The sequence below is a fragment of the Protobothrops mucrosquamatus genome, unplaced genomic scaffold (assembly GCF_001527695.2).
Source record: "Protobothrops mucrosquamatus isolate PMUCROS unplaced genomic scaffold, P.Mucros_1.0 scaffold593, whole genome shotgun sequence".
NCBI lineage: Eukaryota > Metazoa > Chordata > Lepidosauria > Squamata > Viperidae > Protobothrops > Protobothrops mucrosquamatus.
Window position 1 is genome coordinate 7,800 of NW_015386892.1, and position 16,622 is coordinate 24,421.

At 47.3% G+C, this 16,622-nt stretch overlaps 2 protein-coding genes across 2 annotated transcripts in view; both read right to left on the minus strand.

The window, feature by feature from the left end:
* Positions 1-1,832, minus strand: part of MTFP1 (mitochondrial fission process 1) — a 3,600-nt gene extending 1,768 nt beyond the window's left edge. Inside the window, exons 1-2 of the mRNA XM_015817445.1 lie at positions 1,766-1,832; positions 291-421 (exon numbers count right to left, since the gene is read on the minus strand). Coding sequence (XP_015672931.1) covers positions 291-421; positions 1,766-1,832 — 198 coding nt within the window. The remainder of the gene's footprint in view (positions 1-290; positions 422-1,765) is intronic.
* Positions 1,833-5,560: 3,728 nt separating this feature from the next.
* SEC14L2 (SEC14 like lipid binding 2) lies at positions 5,561-16,328 on the minus strand. Its single transcript, XM_015817446.1, has 12 exons — positions 16,275-16,328; positions 10,959-11,034; positions 9,715-9,758; positions 9,426-9,485; positions 9,062-9,250; positions 8,330-8,425; positions 7,802-7,862; positions 7,611-7,694; positions 7,145-7,251; positions 6,700-6,839; positions 5,928-6,097; positions 5,561-5,709 (listed from the first exon to the last, which is right to left on the minus strand). The coding sequence occupies exons 1-12, from the start codon at positions 16,326-16,328 to the stop codon at positions 5,561-5,563; spliced, it is 1,230 nt and encodes a 409-aa protein (XP_015672932.1).
* Positions 16,329-16,622: the final 294 nt, after the last annotated feature.

Consider the following 16,622-nt stretch of genomic DNA (forward strand, 5'->3'; position numbering starts at 1 on the left):
ATGTGTTTGGACAAGTGTTTGTATACTTGCCTACTCCCAAGGATTCAGGGCATTGGACTATAATATCAATTAAACTATAAACAAACAGATACATCAGTTCTAGGTAGACAGATGAGCAGACAGACCTGGTTCACTCTCCATATCCAGTTTAATTTATTCTATCCCAACTCAGGGAGCTGAAGTCCACACGTTTTAAACTTGGCTGGAAAACACTGATCTACATTATTTTCCTGCCCTAGGGAAAATGTCCAAAGCCAGCCAGATGTGAACCCTCCAGCCTTCATACTTACAGCTGCTGCGGCTTTTTTACCCTTGTCAACCGCATCTGCTGTCACGTAGGCAGTTGCCACACCGTAACTGGCCCAGACCACGGAGACGGGCACCAAAGCCCTGAAGGACTCTCCCACCTCGTTTGCGTAGCCTGCAACACACAGCAAAGCCCCCTCAGCCCTTTTGCGCTTCCACATTTTAATCTTCTTCCCAGCCCTGCAAAGTAGGCCGGGCTCAGCAATCATGGCCTGGCTCTTCCTCCTGCTATGCCATCCCTTGCTTAGCCTGAAGGCTTAACCTGCCCCTCTCTCCAACTCAGCAATCAGCTCCCCCTTTGCACACTTACAGGAGGAGGAGCAGCTGTCCCATCCAGATTAAATTTCGTCATGTTACACAAAGGGTGGAAAAGTGTCATCTCTGCACTCTGCTGTGCCCTTCAAAGTGCAGCCTTTTCCTCCTCCTCCTGCCTCGGGATCCAGAAAGTCACCTTGAGCCACAAATCCAGCTGTCTTCTTTCACTCCAAAACCCAAATTCTCACACTCTCTGGGCCTTCTTTATTACACTCCAAAACCCAAATTCTCACACTCTCTGGGCCTTCTTTATTAATTATTATTATTATTATTATTATTATTATTATTATTATTATTATTATTATTATTATTATTATTATTATTATTATTATTATTATTATTATTATTATTACTATTATTCTCCACTTGTACCCCAACACCTTCGGATCTCCTGCCCCTAATGGTGCCTGCATCTTCCTGCCTGGCCCGACGAAGCTTTTTTCCCCTCTCCCCTCTGAGGCTTTCTTTCAAAGCAGCAGCCCAGCGAGTGCATTCACACAACCCAGCCAAAACAAACAAACAAACCCCTAGTTTAGGACGTCTGGAATCCCCCTCAACAGCAGGGAGTCATAAAGCCACCAAAGGGTTCAAGCTAGGCACAGTCCCACACACACACAAAAAAAGCCCATCAAGGTTAAAACCAAGATTAAGACGTGCTCCGAGCACAGCAGCTTTCCTTCTAACGGGGCTAGAGAAAGAGGTCGTGGGAACTTGGGATTTCTGCCCGCAGGTTGGGAAGGACGGCGATAGGCTCCTGCCGGCAAAAGTGAAAGCTCCTTTGGGTTTCGCCCAACTTCCTTGTGCTCTGGGAGGGCCCACCATACTCTCCCCCCCTTCTTTGTCCGGGATCCACTCGGATTTCAGGATCTCCCCTTCCGCTCGCTCCCCGGCCGCGCTCTTGCCCCGCGGCTGCCTCCGGGTGCGCTCCGGGGCAGCGGCCGACCACGAGGCGCTCGGCTCGGCGTCGCAGCAGCCCGGGGAGGCTTCAGTCCCCCGATCGCTCCGGTCGGAGAGCTCTGGCTATGCTGCTCCCGCCGGGCTCGGCCGGCCGCTTTTCCTCCTGCGGGGCTGGGAAGGAGCGCAGCGCAGGGCGGGCACCGGGTAAGGCCAGGGGACCCGGGACGCCCCTTGGCGGAACACTCACCCAAGTAGCGCACCCAGGTGTCCCGGTAGAGGTCCGGCGGGGGCTCCGCGGCGCCCGGCCCAGCCATGCCGCCTCCTCCTCCTCCTCGCTGGCCCGCTCGCCCGCCCCCAGCGGCGGTTGCAGAGCGCGCCACGCCGGCTCTCCACCGTGCGCCCTGGGCGCACAGCGCACCGAGGAGCCGGCCGAAGCCCGGCCCAGCCGTTGCCCCTGGGCGGGGAAAGGGCGGGGAGAAGCGGAGGAAAGCCCGGCTTTCGCTTCGATCTCGCCGCCGCCGCCGCTGGCGGAGGAGGCTTCCAGCTTGGCCTCGGGCAGCCGGGATCTAGCCGGCCAGCGCGCCTTCCCTCCGGGCTCCCCGACCTGCCGTTGCCCATCCTTGCGGAAAGCGGGGCCAGCCCGGCTGGGAACAGCCGGAGGGTCCCGGGATGAAGCCGTGGGCGGGACAGCGCCGGGTTAGAGGCTCCGGCGGGCTGGCGCTGAGAGTTGCCTAGCCCAGGCACCATCGGTGGCCAGAGATCGTGGGGAGGGTCCGTCTCAGGCTGAACGCGCGCTCTATGAGCCCGGTCGGCAAGTTTGGGGGAGCAGCTAAGAGCCAAGCCGAGAAAGGAGGTGATTAATAATAATAATAATAATAATAATAATAACAACAACAACAACAACAACAGCAGCAGCAGCAGCAGCAGCAACAACAACAACAACAACAATAATAATAGTTGGAAGGAACCTTGGAGGTCTTCTAGTCCAATCCTCTGCTCAGGCAGGAAACCCTGTACCATTTCATTGCGTCCTTGGTTCCTTCATTGTGTCCAACCACAAGGCCCTTTTTAGTAGCAGATTGGGAAAAGAGAGGACAGCTAGTCCTCAACTTACAACTGTTTGTTTAATGACCATTCGGCACTGGAAAAAAGTGACTTTGACCTTCCTGGAACCTAATTCAGGGGGAGGGGCACCTTTTTTGAACCAAATGGGCAGAGAAGCCGGTTCAAACCACCAGATGGCAGTCAGGCAACACCTTCCCATCCTGGTTTGAAACAAACCCCTTTCGGTGGAGTCTGGGAAGTTGGTGGCTGCAGGGATGCTGGGCAGGACAAAGAAAGGCCGCAAGCAGGAGCTCTGAGCTTCCTCTCTTTTTCTCTGACCCGGTTTTTGGGCAGACAATCTCGGTCCCCACGTCTGTCCCGTAACTTGGCTTCCTTCCAGGGCCCAAAATCTGAGCAGCTTGCTCCTTTTTCTGGCTTCTGCAGGTGAGCCTGTTTCCCTGCTGAACTGTGGCTACAATAAAAATCCCCAAATCCGGATTAGAGTCCAGAATAGATCCAGAACATGATCCAGAAAAGAAGCCAGAACAGCATCTGGTGAGAATCCAGAATAGATTTCAGAATAATATCAAATAGAATATGGTGCACAAACCAGAAGAGTCCAGAATAGAGCCTGGAATGGAAATATCTGGGATAGGGTCGTGAATGTGGAATCCAGAACAGAATGGAATTTAGAATAGGATCAGCCCAGAATAGAGGACGGAATACATTTCGTGTTTGGATCCAGAATAGAATCCGGAATAGGATGTGGAATCCAGAATTGGCTCCAGAATATATTTTGAAACACTCCAGAACACAAACCAAAGTAGAATTTGGAATAGTTCAGAATAGATTCCAGAGGATCTAGAATAGGATTGGGCCTAATAGAATCCAGAATATGATCCAGAGTAAGATCTGTCTGATTTTCTGCTCTTTTTAAAAATTAGTGTTTAATTAGAGAATCAATTACCCTAATTAATAAATATAATTATTATAACTTATATAATTATAATTACATAATAATTACTAATAAGGAGAACTGTGCATAAAAATGCGAGGAAACAGTGCAAAAAAAAATTAAGCAGTTTCAAAATTCTCTACAGTGCAAGACAAACTCAGACCACTTCGCCCACCGTTTATTAGCTCCATCGATTTAAAAAAAAATTAAATTATCTTTCCCTGTACAGTTGTGAACTTGGGCAGAAATATTGAAGTATAAAAGGTTTGTATTTCTCCTCCAGACCATACATACATTCAGATATACCCGTACACAGTTCACATAGTCCCAAATATATTCGGGGGTTTTTTTGTTTTTTTAAATGTTCTTGGGTTTTTATCTTGGTTTTCTTTTAATTCCTGCTCTGTGAGAATGATATACTTGGGAGACGGGGGACGCTAGTCCTTTTATTCACATTGTTAGAGACGTAGCTTCTGGAACTTATTTGAAGCCACCTTCAGGATAAACCATTTTTCAAAGTAGTTTAAAAATAATGACCAGAATAAAATAGAATTGAGGCCTGGGTTTGCTTGCTTTTTCTCTTCCTTCCTCTGCAGTTTTCCTTTTGTGCTGTCGCTTTAGAATTGCAACAGTATTGTTTTTATGCAGTTGGGCATGCAACTGGGGCCAAAGAGCTAAAGAAAACAGCTTATAGTAAAGGACTCACCAATCCCTGTGCAAAATTTTCTAATGAACTGAGTTAATCTGCCAAATTCATCTCCATAGGAATTAGAAACATCAGTTTAAAAAAAGGAATGTTCTTAGTGTCTTAATATTACTAGAATGGAGAAAATGTTCTTTTTCTTAATTACATTTGGTAAATTCCTACCTAATTTTTTACAGTTTGCAAATCCCTCTGTTTCATTGTTCTTCTTTTCTCCTTCTGGTTTATTTAAAAATATTCTAAAAATAATTTTAAAAAATTATCTGAAAGTTGCAGAGAAAACCCCAAAGTGCACAGTAGCTTCATATTTCATTTTCGGCCAACCCGCTCAGAATATCCAGAATATAGAGACAGGAGCAGGTAAGGGAGACAAATTCCCTCTTCTTAATTCTTCTGTGGTCTCCCCAACTTGTGCGGCGGAAAACATCCTGTTTGTGCATAAGATAAAGTCACCGGGAGCAAAAACAGGTCAGTAAATCTTGAGCGGGATTCGGTAGACGAAGAGTTCTGTTGAGGCTGGTGGCTGACAGTCCTGTCGATGTCACAGAGTCAGCAAGGGAACTGAGGCAGGCTGGATGACAGTTTAAGGCAATCAGTGAGCAGCAAAGCACGGGGGGAGGGGGGTCTCAGACATTCGGGGATCCCTGATTTTCTGACACAGTTTCCGTTCCACGTGGCAAGAGGGATTCTAGAGACAGTTGCCTTTGGCATCGCCAAAAGAGGCAAATAAGCAAGTAAGACTTTGAGACAGACAGGCTTTGCCAGCCGGAAGCTTGCCCATTTTCATCCCGGGAAAGGGGATGAAAATGTACTGTATCAAAGGACAGATCTTTCGGTGGCTTTTGAAGCAGAGCCTCCCCACAAAAGCATAGTGTACCTCAGCCAACGGCAGAGAACTCCACTGTCTTTGGACAGGGCAGATCCCTGAGGCAAGCCAAATGCTAAGCTTCCGTGGATTTTGCTGTGACCTGGTGAGGAGGGGGAGAGGGATCCCCTCGACCCCATCGTACCCTGGGGGTCCAAAGCATTCTGCCACCCCAGAGGCCAGCAAGCCCCATTGCCTCCAGTAGCCCTAAACCAGAGAGCAGGCAGCCGATTCCCACACAAGCTTGGCCTCTACGTCTCTCCTGCATCCTCAACCAAATGGCGGTGGGGGCACGGGGCCCCTTTTTATAAAACTGTGGGGCTCCAGGGACCGATACCCACATCGTTGAAACTCTGGCAGCCTGCTGACTTCCCGAGCATGAATCCCACTCCCCAAAGAAGGGGTGCCCACCCCTGCCACCCCCCCGGGGCTGATAGGAGGGCGGGGGGGAAGCTCCCGGGAGATGCCATCTTCATCAAGCGTGGTTGATTTCCAGCGCCCTGGTCTGTCCCTCCAACTCTTGGAACGTCTGCTCCGATTTCTTATCCGGGAGTAAAACCTCCACCGTGTAGCTGATTTTCTTGGCATAGACGTAGCTGTAGGTATTGTCAAAACGCAGGACGTCTGCAGGGGCAGAAGAAAGAGACTGTCACCCAGGGCCAGCTGTTGCATTTTAAGATGGGCTATCGCCCAAATCTTTTAAATAAACCTACTGATAAACAGAAATAAACCTCCTGATTTATTAGCATAAGACGCCCCCAATATAAGGGCAAGAAAGAACTTTAAATAATGAAATATGCAAGGGGAGAGAAAGCAAACAGTTTTCGGCAGAGGCTACTCACAGATGCCAGCATCTGGGCAGGTGAGGCTGCCATCTTCAGGGACCAGGTGTGCGTTGTAGCGCTGGTTGGGATATACCTCAGCCATCTCCCCAGCGTGCTGGCGGGCCCCCACTTTGGTCTTCAGGTAGATGCCAAAGCCTATATCGGCACCATCGGACATAAACTGCCACCTTGAATTCACAGCAGAAAACAAACCCAACAAGCACATTTCAATAGGAGAGCCCAATTTTTTTTTTGTCTCTCTGTATTTTCATAACTATCCCATTAACTATGTCATTAATGTAGTAGGTAAATGACAGCTTAATCATCTGCAAATAGAATTGGTAGTTTAAAAATGGTTTGGGCCCGTTTCGCAAGGGGTGGGAAACCAATACTGATAATGTATTTATCAGTATTCAGTTGGGGAGGGGGGATAATATGTTATCCCCGCCCCTGATATGTGTTAGTGTTTTTTTAATGCACGTTTTTAAATGCCTTGCTTGTTTTGCATTTTGTTTGTGTTAAAAAAATATGTGGAGTTTTAACTTTTTTTTAAAATAAAATAATAATAGGCTGGGGGAAAAAAGAAGAATCTGGATTCAGAATCTGGCCAGCCCTGGACTTCCCTGGGTGCCCCTGACCTGCCACTTCTCCGCCAGCCTACCTGGCAGGTGTAAAAGGTATGAAGTGAAGGTGCAAGGAGGACCAGCGTGTCCATCTCACCGAGCTCTTTGAAGGCTTCTAAAGCTTCTGTCCTATCCCCCCCCCGCTGCCAAGTTGCCCCTTGACCTACCTCAGGACGCAGCCTGGAAAGAGGATCTCGTATTCCAGCTGCTGGGAAGACCCCCGATTCACCATTACGGAATGCTCATACTGTTGCTTCAGCTGATCTTGCACGTAGTATGTTTTGGGCACGTCACCACCAAAGCATATCTAGAACACAGAACGTTATCTGTGAAATGGAGAGCATGAAATCCTATCTCAATTGTTTTTTTTCAACCTCGGCAATTTTAAGATTTTAAGACCTCAATGCCCAGAATTCCCCAGCCTGGTATTCTGGGAGTTGAAGTCCATCCATCTTAAGAATGGCCAAGTCTGAAGAACTGACCTATCCCGTCGTTCCCCTGACGTCCCTCATATGGCCTATTCCAGAACGTTTAGCAGCCACGCTTTCCAACTGCCAGGGGCTAATTTTGCAAAGGTTTCTGGTTTTAGGGTAGCCGATAAATATTCAATACCTTGGATTCACATTTGGGGTTTCCATCAGGGTCCGTGAGGGCCCCCCCATATATCATGGGAATCTCCGCGGGGTCAATATATTTCTGCAAGTCTTCCTTCCAATTTGCTGGAAAAATGTAAAAAAAAAGATGCTCTTTTTAATAGGTAACTTGCTTTTGGCTGCTGTATAACTCCAAAACATTTTGAACATTTACATAATGAAGAACCAAAACATTAAAAAAATGCAGGCAGTGAAGTTTGGAAATGCATAAAGGGACAATTGTAATCTTAGCTGACATAGCAAGATTTAAATCTTCGTATTTAGAGCATTGTTTTAGACAGAAAAGACCTGCTAGGAACTACATTGTTAATGTAAGTTTTAAAAAGGTCATAAAAGGTCTTTTCCTTTTGTCTGAGTTTTGCTGAATCCATCCCCCCCTTTTTTTTTCTGCTAGCAATCAAAGAATCAATAACAACGCAACCTACCTCCTAGAATAATTAACTTTTTGCGAGTGTCTTCACTCAGAATGTGCTTCACCATGTTGTAAGCTACGGGGAATAGTTTCGGAGCTGTATTATGTGCAGGAAAAACAAAGGAGGATTATGTCAAGAGATAAATGACATTTTTTTTCTCCAAACCAAATGCATGCTCCAACAAGGGAAGGACTGAAGCTCACCTTTAATGACAAATAAATATTTAAGGCTCTCAGGGAAGTTATCTTCGAACATGCCAAGAAGCTGGAAGTGTGGACAAAGAATTAAATTGCAATGCTTTATAGTATGGTAGATCATGATTTAAACCTAACACATCCTAACAGCAGGATCCAAAACCAAATTGGGACATTCAGGATACAGTGAATGTCCCCTTGAAGCGGTGTGGACTTCAACTCCCAGAATTCCTCAGCCAGCATGTTTTAAGATATGTAGACTTCAATTCATCAACCAGACTGTTTTAAGAGTGTTTCTCGACCTTAGTCACTCTAAGCTGGCTGGCTGGCTGGGGAATTCTGGGAGTTGAAGTCCACACACAGGTCGAGAAATACTGTTTTAAGAAATGTGGACTTCAACTCACAGAATTCCTCAAACAGAAGCTTTACGATATGTGGACTTCAACCCCCAGAATGTGTGGCTAATGTTGAAAAATTATGTTGATAATCAAGAAAAATTCTCCATGCAGGAGACCCAAACCTCTTCGCCCATCTCACCTCTATGTAGACTTCAACAGCTGGCTTCCAGAGATGCTTCAAACCAAGCCCCTCAAAGTCATAAATCATGACGATAGTTTCAACTCTTCTCCCCAGCTTAAGAAAAAGAGGGGAAGGGGGAAGAAAGAGAGATTGGGGGGTGGTGGAATTAAAGACATCAAATAGGAACAGCAGCAATCACATTTTTATCCCTAAAGCTTTGAACAGAATAACAGAGTTGGAAGGGACCTTGGAGGTCTTCTAGTCCAGCCCCCTGCTCAAGCAGGAGAACCTAGACCATTTCAGACAAGTGATTGTCCAATCTCTTCTTAAAAACCTCTAGTGATGGAGCACCCACAACATCTAGAGGCAAGCGATTCCACTGATTAATTCTCACTGTCAGGATATTTCTCCTTAATTCCAGGTTGGTTATCTCCTTGGTTAGTTTTCATCCATTGTTTCTTGTCTTATTTTCTGGCATTTTGGAAAGTTGGTTGACCCCCTCTTCTTTGCGCAGCCCTTTAGATACTGGAACACTGCTATCGCGTCAACCCTATTCTTTTCCTCATCAGACTACTAGACACATCCAGTTCCTGCAACCCTTCCACATATGTTTCAGCCTCCAAAGGCCTTTTGATCAGGAACCCTGGAATTTTTTATTCAATTTTACTTTACACTGAACAGGTTCCATGGCCTGCAAAAAAAAAAAAAAAATTCAGAACGTCTGGATCACAGCCTCTGGTCCTGTCTTACTTTTTGGGTCTGTTCGTCGCAGATGTCCCGCAGATACTCGCAGTCCTGAAATTTATTTTTGAGCAGATCCTGTTTTGAAGCAGAGTAGAGCAACCCTTTGGGGTCAAGGGTCCCAATGATCTCGTACTGAACCGGGCAGCCCTCCCGATCAAATCCACATGTCCCTCCAGCCATGTACTTCTGGATAACCTGCGAGCAAGCAGAGAAGGGCCAGTCTCCAAGTGATGGGCCTAACCAAACAATGCCGAAAAACATCTGACCCAGTTAACAGGACGGCAACACTTTTGAGGCAACCAAGATGGTGCACCATGGAAGCCGAGAGACGGGGGAGAGCCGGCATCCCTTGAGATCACCTGAGACTCACCTCTGGGGCTTTCCATTCCTTAATGTGGTCAGAATCGATATACTTGCGCAGCTGCACATGCTGTTCGCCAAGAAAACAAGAGAGAGCAAGCCACATAAGTGGGGAGAAAGAGAACTTTGACGTCAGCCTCACTACAGGTATTCCTCGGGTTACCGTCCTAGTGGAGCCTGCCTCTTACGACTGTTAAGTCGTAATGTCGTAAAGCAGTGTATCTTTCTTGGTTTGGGGAACAAAACAAACAAACACATCCAGGCTAGTCTAGAAATAAGCCGAGCGAGTTGCCTCTTACCTTCCTGAGCATAGCTTCAGACTTCTGCAGGTCAAAACACCGGGCTGAAAGAAGATGACGGTGGTTAAGAATAAAAGGCCACCCTGGACCATGCTAGAGACACCGATGTGGCATTGTTGTGAGAGTTCCCGCCCCTTTCAGTAGGAAGAGTTCTTCCACTGATCAAGTCCGGCAACTAGATTTGAATCCAGGTCCAACAGAGCCATCATTTGCCACTTTTATTTACCTTTTGTTGAGCTTCCCCTTGGCTCACTTCAATCCCCTTAAAAGGCAGCTTTGTCCAGAATCACTCAGGCTAGTGAGACAGGCAGCATATACTGTAAACCCCCCAGGCAGCAAACTCAGCCAGATTCGAAGGATACTTTGCCTTTTGAATGATAACATCTCTTGTCCTTTTGTACAGTTGCATAACCGTGATTTGAAAAACCACAATTACCTGGCTCATGCGCTAATTAAAATGAAACCTAGATTGCAACTGAGGATCGTGTCCAAAGATCTGTTTTTAATTGCACTCTGGGGCAGACAAGTGACTCCATTTAACAGCCTAAAAGCTTCTCTCCTGTCCCAAGTTTGCCTGGGCTTGTGGTGGTCTGCAACTGACAGTTCTTATCACCATTCAGAAATGCAAGGCCACTTGGCTCCTTGTCCAGAATGGGTTGTCTGAAATGAAATGGGCAGGTCTGGTTTTGTTTAAGACGAGCCTTTTCCAACCCAATTCCTTCACCTCCAGTTTCTCAGTCTCCGTTAGTCAATCCAAGATTGCCATCCCCAAACTGCAGGCTGAAACATTTCCACACTTCTTAAGAACTCAAGGAATGTCTTTGACTTCTCAGTTTCTCCCAACTTCCATCCAGGGACGAATCTGACCCTAACCTATTGATTGATTGATTCTTGTAAATTCGCAGGATTCTTTTTTCTCTCTATGTAGGTGTATACATCCGAATTAGACTGTGTTGTTTCTCTGTGTCATATATGTGGGTATGTGCATAATCTTTTGTCATGTTTGTGTAGTGTATATTGGAGTTGGTTACCCTTTGAGGGCTGAATGGGTTGAGGCACGGGGGTGAGGACCCCAGCTCTAAGTGTTTTCCATTAAGTGGTCCTGCTTTGACATCTGGATCATCTTTGTAACTTCCTACTACTGCAGTTTCCATGCACAATTGATCCTGTGCCCTTAGAAGTACTCTCTAGCCACGGAAAATACACCCAGCTTGCTACAGACATGATGCAAATTTCTTTCTTACCTCGGAGCCATTTCAACAAGTAGTAATCATCCTGAGCCGGAAGACCTGGTAAGATATCTTGGATATTCTCACGGAACTATAGAACGGGGGGGGAAAAATGGGGGAGGTGATTTACATTCAATTGCAATCTTTCAATTCTTGCTCAAGCCTCTTAATGTCTTCATGGAAATCAGTCAAAATAAAATAGTGGTTAGATTTACACGGCAGATCAGGCTATCCTGAAGGTACTGTATATAATTCATTTATAATTCACGGTGAAGGGAAAGTCAAAGAAAACTGCCAGCGATTGGAAGGTTGGGAAGCAAAGGGCATACTTTTCAATGGGAGGGACTTCAACTCCCAGGAGCCCTGGCAGCACAGTGGTTAGAATGCAGTATTGCAGGCTAATTCTGCCGACTGCCAGCAGTTCAATCCCGGCTCAAGGTTGACTCAGCCTTCCATTCTTCCGAGGTCGGTAAAATGAGGACCCAGATTGTTGGGGGAAGAGGCTGACTCTGTAAACCGCCTAGAGAGGGCTGTAAAGCACTATGAAGCGGTATATAAATCTAGGTGCTATTGCTATCTCCTGGTGATTGTCCGAAGTCACGCACTATGATGCCTAAGGTGGGACTAGAACTCACCATCTCTTGGTTTCCAGCCTGGTGTTTTCACTACTAAACCACTGGTCTACTGGACGCTGTAGTCACGAAGGAATATGAGCATACATGAACTAATCCTTCGTGACGTGAAGCTGCATGTGTGAATGCAGCCCAGGGATTGTGGAATGGGAGTGAACCTGGATATCAAAATACACTTAATCCGATTTAATCACACCCATAATTGCTATGGAAAACATCCCACGTTAAATGAGGTTAATCTAGTTCAGAGACCTCTTGGTTTCATCTTATCACACAAGATCTTTACAAGGTCATAATCTTCTAGATGCAGGCAAACATTGTGATACCTTGATACTATACATTTCTTCTAATGCCACCTATTACGAAAACAGTTAATAAGCCTGTACATTAAAAAGGGAGTGTCTCAATGCCAGCAGGAACCAACTGATCAATAAAAATTAGGTCAGGAGAAACGATGTGGAAGCACCAATTGCTAAACCAATGGCATAAACCTGATACTTCAATGCCCATCAGATGAAAAGGATAACCAGCGAATCTCACACACCACTTGGGAAAAGAGACAATTTGGAGGCATAACTGCACCCTCAAACAGAAGCCACATAGATAAGTGAGATCAGTGTTCTGCAGCCCTGGCAATTAAGAAGTGTGGATTTCACCTCTAGGCTAGCTGGGCGTACAGTAGTTCACACGACTTAGTTGCCAAGCTTTGAGAAACACGGAGTTGAGTAATCTCGTAAGCTGAAATGCAACGAATTCTCTTCTGGTTAAGAACAGCTGTTGGAAAGAGACAGAAGCAGGCAGGGAAAAAAAAAAAAGAGCCAACCTCAGCAAAACGCATTTTGCAAAGGTCTCTCCAGAGTGCAAAGGTTGGGGCAGCCGAGAACCATCCTTTCCAATCAACCAGGCTGAACGGAAGGGTCAATAACCTGGACTAAATTCTTGACACACACACAGAGACACACAAAGATTTCCGGCTTCCCCGAAGTCAGGTAGAGTAGAAACGTGCCTGGATATCCATTTTCCTTCTAGAAGCCATGCACAAAATAGGGGAAATAAAAGAATGCTTTTTTTTATAAAAAAAAAATACTTTTTATTTTGATGTGAAAAGATTTGTTTCTTTTTAAAAAAATAAAGCATATCATTACAGATGCTGCTGGCTGGGGAATTCTGGGAGATGAAGTCCACATCTCGTAAAGTGGCTAAGGTTGTAACCTGAGGGGCACCCAATAAATTGATTCCCCCAAACTTCTTTGCCTTTTCAACCCCTTTTTGGCTCAACAGCATCTAATGGATCAGAGAATGCTCTTGAGTAGAAATCCTCCCGTTCAGAAAATGCAGACGTCGAACAGAAAACGAGCTCACAAGCTTTCTCCATGAGCAGCTAGTTCTCTACATGCAAGGCATTGAATGGCAGGAGAGCAGACCTCCGCAACGCAGCCCAATATGCACGTTAGCATAGGATGAACAGACAGCTAATGCCAGTCTTACTAGGTGGAGCAGATCTGAAAACCAACCCCACCGGAAGACTAAAACTACTTTGATTAAGAGGGGCTATAATAACAGAATCTTGCAAATCTCATTGTGCTTTTCTCTCCTCCCCCCCTTATACTCCTTTGAATGAGGGAGGGCAGTCTTTCTGATCCACTATCTGGATGTTCCGGACTTCGCCCCTTTTTGGTTCCTCCATATCTCCATCAAGATCACCTTCTTTATCCTCACAACTTTGTTAACCTCAAACAACTTTGTCACAATGCCAACAGGAAGCTGAAAGAGCCACGCTGTCCCTATCCTTTCATGGCAATGGGGATTGCTAAGTGGGCAAAACAGCCACAACTACGTTGTCGTTGTGAAACGGGCCTTGCGCCCTGCCTTGCTCGCTGTCAAACCCAGCAAGGGAGAAAATGGCGAGCAAATCCATCGGTCTCCTTCGTTTCGTTCTTAAGAGGCACCACAACGGCCAGATTGAGCAATGAAGTGTGTAGACGCAGTTGCCCCTGGTTGCCAAGTCCCAGGATAGCTCACTTTTCTCTGCCCAGTTGCCCAGGCAATCCCATTCCCTGGGCAGAGATGCCAATTCCTGCATGGCAGGTACCCGGGGGCAAAGGCAGGGTGATATACCTGTACAGGGAGTTCTCACAACTACAATTGTGGCCACAAATCTCCATTGTTAAGCAAGACAGTTGTTAAGGGAGTTTCCCCCTATTTTACTACCTTCCTTGCCCCAGTGGTTAAGTGACTCCCTGCACATGTTAAGTTAGATACACGGTTGTTAAGTGACTCTGGCTTCTCCACTGACTTTGCTAGTCAAAAGGTGGCAAAGGGGATCAGGTGACCCCCCAGGACATTGCAACTGTTATAAGTACAAGCCAGTTGCCAAATGTCCAAATTCTGATCAAAGATGGCTTCTTTAAAGATGGCATGTTATGTTAACACAACCATTGTGGCGTGTGTCCTCTGTCCTTAGCGCTTAGCAACTAAGCTGAATCCACTTCTGGGCTTTAGTGCAAATCTCACTGTAATCCCTTCAAATATGAAAGCTGAGAGGCAGGTGCCTCAAGACGGATGGATCAGCTGCCTGGAGAACCTTAAGTAGGCAGGCAAAACCTTTAAGTTTTTAATCCAAAACTTTAAAAATACACACCCGTAAGGGTAGATTTCCTAGAATTCATATAACAGCCGTGCTCACACAACAGACTGAAAGAGCCGTGTGTTACCTAACGAATTAAGCCCAGTTATCTGGATTCTGCATGAACCCAAGCTGATTTTTTTTTAAAACCACACAAGGTTAAACTGTGGTTGCCCATTTTTGTGGATCACAGAGTTGTGCAGATTCTCTTGAAGGTGTCTCAACAGAAACAATGGAAGCTGCACTGTCAGAGAGAGAGAGAGAGAGAGAGAGACTGCAGAATAGGATAGAACAGAGTCTTAGAGGAAGATAGCGACTGTACGCGGCTAACCAGGATTAAGGCGAAACATGTTGTGTGAATCCAACTGCTTCCACCCTGGAAAAAAAAACCCAGGATGCTTAAAGGGCAAAACACCCTGGCACTGGAGTGTGCAATCTCATTTCCTCATTTACAGGAGCAAAGGAAGCTGAGTGCCAGCAAATTACTGTCTACTGGGGCAGCCACTGACTTTAGAAACACCACCCCAAAATGAAGGAGTTAGTTTCAACACATTAGGGAGATTCTCTTGGTATGCAGACATGAATCTGTTTATCCATTTTTAAAATCCCCAAATGGGCCTTTGGGAACGTACAGGTAGATATATACTTTCTTTGGAGAGCAGACAACAGACTTTCATTTCTAATGCGGGCCAGTGTGCTCACAGTAAAAAAACAACAATAAAGGTTATCTTATCTAAGAGTAATCAATTTGCACCCTGCCTTAGGCGTGATTAAGTGAAGCATGCACAAAGATGCAGGATGAGCATATTCCTGCAAGGGAAGGGCAATCTTTTGCAGCCAGACACGGGTCTTTCCCAATTCCCTTCCTTTCTTTAAAAAAAAAGAGAGAGTTGGGAGAGAGTCCAAGCCAAGATTTGCATCAAAGCGTCTCATGATAAAGAATCTCAAGACTCACAGGCAATTACTTTACAGCAATCTCAAAGTGGAGCTGCTTCATTGCGCCAATCCCTTTTGTCCACCCTTTGAAGATGTGGAAAAAGGGTGCTTTCTAGAACCATGCCTAGAATTACGTAGGAATCACTCTTGGAAACCAAAGACCTTTAACCCCTATCTTGCCCACTGTCCAAGCCTGATGTGAGCTGCCTGCTCGGTGAATGACTTGCTCGGTGCCAGGTGCCAGATGCTCACCGCCAGAGAGGTGTCTAACTACAACTACCACGCCGGCTGAGAGTAATGGGGCTTTACCACCCTCCTGAGACCCAGCCCCGGGCTGCTGGAGAGCGCTTCCCTCTTACCTACAGGCAAGTCCCGGATCCGTCTTCACTCCTGCCCCCTCCCCTGCGCTTCAAAGCAAGAACCCTGCGAGGGAGACCCATAAGAGTTTCTGCACTGCAGGATCCAATCTGAGTCGGTCGTCGGACTCTCCAGAATGTGTGCGCTGCAAATGGGATCCAGCAACAAGCCCGAAAACTTGGAAGAATAAAACTCGGGTCCAAGCGACCAACTCAGATTGGATCCTGCAACATTATTAACCCGGGGACACGTATTCACCTCCCTTCGTGAGTTACTAGGCAACCCTTTGTCTGAAATGAGACAGGCTTTTCTGCCTGAGCAGGAGGCAGGACTAGAAGACCTCCAAGGTCCCTTTCAACTCTGTTATCCTATCCTATCCTACTGTACTATCCGCGGTCCCGATCCCCGGAGAGGCGAGGGGAAACTTGCGCGCGAAGGATCAAGCTGCGCAGCGCTGCCCGGAGGCGCGGAGAGCGCTGTGGGCAAGGGCGCTGGCGAGGGTCCCCGGCATGAAGCCGGCTTGGTGAGTTAGCAGATCGAGAGAAGCCCCGATGCAGCCCCGCCAGCCGCTCCTAAGGCTACCCCTGGCTGGGGCTGAGCGGCTCTGGAGTCCCGGAGGCTTTGCGTAAAGAGCCTTTGCGCGCCTGGCTCGGGCAAAGCGAAGGGCTCTCGGTGCGCGGACCCCGGGCGGGCAGGCGGATGGGGAGGGCGCGATTGGAGGTGGGTGGGTGGGCTTCTTCTCTGCCAGGGAGGGGAAGGCAGGGCAGGGGCTCCACTCACCTGGGCCAGCGCCGCCTCCTGCTTGGCGCTTAGGTCGCCGACGTGCCCGCTCATGGTCACCGCGCCAGCTGGCTTCGGGCTCCCGGGTCCCGTCGGCTTTCAGCGGCAGCCAGTGGGCGGATCACGCCCCCTCCCCTCCTCCCCCCTCCCCGGAGAAACGCCCCGCGCCCTCGGGAGCAGGAGCAGGAGGAGGAGGAGGAGGAGCTTCAGGGGCTGGGGAACTCCCACGAGGCATCCTTGGTGCGCTCTGAGCTGGCTTGTTTTCCAGCAGACGTTTCATGACCCAAACTAGGTAACATCATCAGTGCTAGAAGAGAATGGGGAGGAGGAGGAGAGGGAGGAGGAGGA

Excerpts from the sequence above, each read along its gene's own strand:
- SEC14L2 (XM_015817446.1), bottom strand. The coding sequence starts at position 16,328 with ATGAGCGGGCACGTCGGCGACCTAAGCGCCAAGCAGGAGGCGGCGCTG. Across the intron at positions 9,486-9,714 it reads CTGAAGCTATGCTCAGGAAG|CATGTGCAGCTGCGCAAGTA; the intron begins GTAAGAGGCAAC and ends CTTGGCGAACAG. Across the intron at positions 9,251-9,425 it reads AGGAATGGAAAGCCCCAGAG|GTTATCCAGAAGTACATGGC; the intron begins GTGAGTCTCAGG and ends GCTTGCTCGCAG.